This window comes from Watersipora subatra, chromosome 9 (assembly GCF_963576615.1).
Source record: "Watersipora subatra chromosome 9, tzWatSuba1.1, whole genome shotgun sequence".
Classification (NCBI taxonomy): Eukaryota; Metazoa; Bryozoa; class Gymnolaemata; order Cheilostomatida; family Watersiporidae; genus Watersipora; species Watersipora subatra.
The window spans coordinates 35,636,215-35,642,186 of record NC_088716.1 but is presented as its reverse complement, the minus strand read 5'-3'; the positions used below and the strand labels follow the sequence as shown (position 1 = coordinate 35,642,186).

Genomic DNA, 5,972 nt, shown 5'->3' with positions numbered 1-5,972 from the left:
CTGGAAATAGAGAAAAACACATGCAAAACATACCGGTGTTGAATAGCAAAAATTTGCAGGATGTAATTTGAGCAAGGGTTGTGACAGTATATCAATTGTATTAAAATTGTGAAAAGAAACCAAATATTGAAAGTTATTTAGTAAATCATTTGTAAAATTGAATGACCTTTATAAAGTAGCGTATTTGGATAGGACAAGTGAGATCAGCGAGTGGTGTTTTCAGGTTTTGACAACTAACATACAGCAGCTAATGTGAGTGAGTTTTCGCTGTGATAACCAATTAAATTTTAGAGATGATCAAGTATCACAAAGATTACACTCAAGTGCATGAAAAGGATTAAGTCCCATGTTTCGATAAAGCTAGCATCAGGTAACTGAAGAGTGGTGCAGTTAGAGTACCAAGAATCTAGTAGCTAGCTTTAAAAATATCTCTTTCACTTAGGTGAAAAATAAACAGAAATATCTCTATTATATATATATATATAGTAGTAACTTGGCAGTTCGCCATCAGAGATTGTCAAGGGTATCCAATAAGCACAAAAAATAAGCACATGTAGCTACGCAACCACTCAAAATTACTTGAATGCCATCGATTGGTGTAGTTGTTTCAGAGTTCATCTATCAAGCTGAATGTCACCAATTGGAGTCTCATCAAAAACTATCTTTTATCCTAATATCTAACCCCGCTGACGGATAGACGAACAAACAAACAGATACCATTTATCTCTAGTAAAGATGAATTTTTATTTTATTTCAGTCACACGAAATATTTTTCAGCTTTACTTTGCAAAGAAGACCTTACTGTTTATAACAAAAATGATGTGAATTGACATTGAAGCTGTAGACTCCCTTCACTTATTGTGAAACTACTGTAATCATAGACCAGAACTCAAAGAGTGATGAAAAAGGAAAAAAGTTGTCGATACAAACCAATAATCTCGGTGTACAGTTGTTGATTTGAAAACTAGGTTTAGTTTTTTTTATAGGCCAAAGAAGTGAATTTTGAAAGATCTTAGACTGGATTAGACAATTTACATGTACTTTACTGTTCATATAATGTAAAATCCGAACGTAAACGTTCCCTGAACGGATTATTTATGTTGTAGGAGCATCTAATGTATAAAACGATGTCTAGAATCTCTTCTATGTTGAGGTTGTAACATTTAACAGTAACAATCTGTAATGGTTTCCACGAAAATAATACTAGAAATTCCACTGTCATACAGCCCACGACCAAAGTGATATTGGAAAAAAGAAAGGGTACTGATGGTTGAGAAATGCAATATTAGCAGTCAAATGGCACTGCAGTGCAATAGGATAACTGCAATGGTAGCTGTAATGTACTGGGTGTGGGTGTTATTATATACAACAAACAGCAATAATGAAAGAACAAATTATGTTTATATCTCTCCCCCTGCAATAGGAGAAATGCAATATTGGCCAATATTAGAAGTAGAATGCACTGACATTATTAGAATAACCAACATTATTAATATAGTAATAATATAAAACCAATGCACAATTTTGTTTACATTTCAAAACGTCATAGCTAACAATATCAAGAAGTGATATTTATATAGATTTTTAGAAAATCTATTTAAAAAAGTGTTTGGTCATGACAAACAGCAATAATGAAAGGAAAAGATTATATGTTTATATCAGTCCCCCTGCAATAGGAGAAATGCAATATTAGAAGTAAAACTTGGCAAGTTTTAATAACGATTTTCGGCCAAATGAATCTGTCTATTTGTGTATAATCCGTTCAGATGGGTAAGTTTTAAGATAATAACGACGGTTTACAAAGACTTGGTAACATATTTAAATAGGTTTGTATGTGTTTTGTATCATTATTATACTTTAACGACTCTACAAAACGATGGTTAAATTTGTTGATGTTTGATACAAGGGTTCGTCTCATGGTTGATGAATAATTTTCAGGAGTTGTGTGCACATGTGCATTTATCATAAATCTCCCAACCAATCGCTTCGCTCTGTTTGGTCGTGGGAAAATCTCATTGGATATTCGATATAAAAATTTCCAAACCACTTACAATCACTAGTCGTTGCAAGGAGCAGGGGGATGGAGACCAGCCGCGTTCTCTCTTTCCTCGAATTTCCTCACAACCTTTTGAGGCCACATGTCATAGCCATCATCTACAATATTACGGTTCAAGTAATTTGATAGAAATGAACACAACAAGCTACACCTACTACAGCTTTCAGAATAGGAATAATTTGATCAGTTGCACGTTAAGGAACTGACAAAGCCAACTGTGGATATGTGAGAAGGAATAATGAACCATAAGTGTTTTGACAGCTGTCATCCTAAATCAGTACTAAAATGTACACGACCAACCAACTGCCATACCAAATATATGAAGTATGATATATTCAGGAATAGAATGAATGCTTTTGATCAGGAAAGGTATGCACACAACAGTGAGTAGAACGTCGCTTTGAAAATAATAAAAAATTATGCTTCTATGAAATTGGTGAAACAAGTCCACAGAGCGCCAGATGAACCGCTTACCCGTTACATGTGTTTTCTGTCTCGGTCGTTTCTCAGTAATGCTAAGCATCTCCTCACATATCTATACAAACACAATATTATATCAGTTACTAGCTTATCATGAGTTTATTAGATGCAGCTTCCAATCATTCGCATGCTAGTAACTACCTGTACTACATGCTAATAACTACCTGTACTACACGCTACTAGCTACCTGTACTACACGCTACTAGCTACCTGTACTACACGCTACTAGCTACCTGTACTACACGCTACTAGCTACTTGTACTACATGCTAGTAACTACCTGTACTACATGCTAGTAACTACCTGTACTACAAGCTACTACCTACCTGTACTACATGCTACTAACTACCTGTCCTACATGCTATTAACTACCTGTACTACATGCTTCTAGCTACCTGTACTACATGCTAGTAACTACCTGTACTACATGCTAGTAACTACCTGTACTACATGCTAGTAACTACCTGTACTACATGCTATTAACTACCTGTACTACACGCTACTAGCTACCTGTACTGCACGCTATTAACTACCTGTACTACATGCTAGTAACTACTTGTACTACATGCTACTAGCTAGCTGTACTACATGCTAGTAACTACTTGTACTACATGCTACTAGCTACCTGTACTACACGCTAGTAACTACCTGTACTACATGCTAGTAACTACCTGTACTACATGCTACTAGCTACCTGTACTACATGCTACTAACTACCTGTCCTACATGCTATTAACTACCTGTACTACATGCTTCTAGCTACCTGTACTACATGCTAGTAACTACCTGTACTACATGCTAGTAACTACCTGCACTACATGCTAGTAACTACCTGTACTACATGCTATTAACTACCTGTACTACACGCTATTACCTACCTGTACTACACGCTAGTAACTACCTGTACTACACGCTAGTAACTACCTGTACTACATGCTACTAGCTACCTGTACTACACGCTACTAGCTACCTATACTACATGCTACTGACTATCTGTAAAAACCTGTACAACGTTTCACATCATTGCAGCAACAGAAATTGGTTGAGGCAGCATTAAAGAATAGAGAAAGCATAATATTATTATGTTTTATTATTCATCTTGAGGTGTTGACTGATGTTCTAAAAAAAGAATCGAGGAGATTGACCAACCAGAAGCTGAGATATAGCCAGCCAAACACAGGTCTACCAAAAAACAAAAGTGTTTTGGTAATCATCAATATATGACGTATGAAATCGACTTGTGTGTCATTGGTCAATTAAGCCAACTAATGCGCTCTCCTATAACAATCACGGCGTTTTAATTGGTTTAATCCCTGGAAGTATAGAACAATCAAATTGGGCCTAACAAACATCGCTCCTAGAATTCCGAACCAGTCCCTCTGACGTGTAGATTAGTTTTAGCATAAAATAATTACACGCATCTATTATTTCGCAACATTTCGCTATCTTGCTAGTTCAGCTCAGTTTTGTTGTTCTCCTACTTAGCTTCCCTATTCAGACTCATCTTTAGCGTTGTTCAGATTTTTTAACTATAGCTAATAAATGGAATCGATTAAATCAATCATCAATCTCGGTTATCATTTGGAATTTTCTACAAATTGTATTAGTTACATCATTTATTCTATACGCAGTTATATTATTATTTTGTATAATATGCATTATGAATATTATATAAATCATAAAAAATAATCATAGATAAGATAATAGATCAATAGAAAAATCAAAGCAAAAGTTATCGTTTTCTTTTCTTATAGCAAGAGCAGCACGGTCAAGTTAGTCTTTTTAATATTATGGCTGTAGTGAACTTCCAGTCTGTTAATAGTGACGATAATCATGAAAATCAACTGAATGCTGCAGTAGATACACAGTAGAAGAATGCTGCAGTAGATACACAGTAGAAAAGTGCTGAAGGAACAAAAAGTCCCATTCCTATTTCTTATTCTAAACAAACTGCAACTCGCGGATATCGCATATAGACTATACACGCGCCGTTCGTTGAACATATGATCTTCGGAGCATATCCGTGGAGATCGAGTTAAAGTTTGAAGCACAATAGTCAAAATCTGCTCTTCTGCTTTGAAAAATCATGGCGAGGGGTTGTGGGCAAATGCCTTTACCACACAATGTTTGGATGATTTTCCTGAGAAACCAGAGCTAGTATGTAAATTATTTACTATCGCGAGAAGCGTTTCACATCTCGTAGCCAAAACAATCATTATACATAACGGCGGTAAGGGTGCGCAACTCCGGCACATGACCATTAAGTCGATTTTATACGTCACAGTTTTCGGGATTTTCGAAGGGTTTTCCTCTCATTCGTTATTAGGTAGACCTGTGTTTGGCTGTTTATATCTCAGCTTCTAGTGGGTCAATCTCCTTGATTCTTTTTTTAGAACATCAGTCAACACCTCAAGATAACTATTAAAGCATAATAATATTATGCTTTCTCTATTCTTTAAACATAAACAATAAGAGATAAATTAAGTCTTAAAAATGAAAGATGTCTGCCACTTTCTATTACCTCCAGCCTGGCTAGGAGTTGTACTATTTTTGCAATTTGTACAAACCCCAGTGTGCACCATACTGTCAGAAAGAACAAGAATTTTTTCAGAATTGAGACTACGCTATCAGTCTGAGGATTTCCCCAAGAAAGTACATGTCCATGTACCAAACACACAGTATTAGTCTTATAACCCTAATCGTTCATGTACCAAATACACACCACGTTTTAAAATACAGGAGCTCACAACTCCTTTTTAAACACTAGATGAGCATCCAATGTAGAATTTCTGGTTATCAGCTCAGCTCCTTCTGTAATGAAACCTTCACAAAACTCTGTTACAAATATGAAAACAAACTAACGGCTGGTATGATTTAAAAGACTAACCTTCCACAGAATACTCTCCTTTATATAGTCATTATCAACAAGGTTGACAAGATAATAGGTGTTCACTATGTGATCAATGACTTTGCTAGATGTAGAGTCTACGGCGTACAATGAGCCCCAATATTCCTGCCAGATACTGAATGCCTCATCCTTCAATTTGCAAAGCATTCGCTAATTACAACAAAAGGCCAATAAGAACTGAAAAAAGAAGCGGTGAAGATGAAAATTGAAGAGGTTGATGAAAAAATGATTTCTCAAGGTATTGATATGTATGTATAACTTTGTTTAGGCAGTGGTAATCATCAACATAACGCTTTTCATTGCGATGGTAAAACAATAAAACACTGGCTCAGAATTTACATAGTATGTAAAAAATTTATATGTGGCGGTTATCATAAGTTGAGGTCAAAAATGAGTCAAGTCATAAGACAATGACTGTTTGTAAGCTGATCACATATGTTGATATTTCCTCCAGACCACAGAGAGCCGGAAAAGTGCATCATTGCGTCGGTTACTATACACAATTTTGTGCTGTTGTCAATTTTCATAC

At 35.7% G+C, this 5,972-nt stretch overlaps 1 protein-coding gene across 2 annotated transcripts in view; it reads right to left on the bottom strand.

The window, feature by feature from the left end:
* LOC137405046 (methylenetetrahydrofolate reductase (NADPH)-like) overlaps positions 1-5,972 on the bottom strand; it is a 40,332-nt gene that overhangs the window by 432 nt on the left and 33,928 nt on the right. For both annotated transcript variants that reach the window (XM_068091273.1, XM_068091272.1), the window contains exons 12-14: positions 5,423-5,572; positions 2,531-2,591; positions 2,052-2,154 (exon numbers count right to left, since the gene is read on the bottom strand). In XM_068091273.1, the coding sequence (XP_067947374.1) occupies positions 2,057-2,154; positions 2,531-2,591; positions 5,423-5,572 (309 nt within the window). In that variant the 3' untranslated portion in view covers positions 2,052-2,056. The remainder of the gene's footprint in view (positions 1-2,051; positions 2,155-2,530; positions 2,592-5,422; positions 5,573-5,972) is intronic.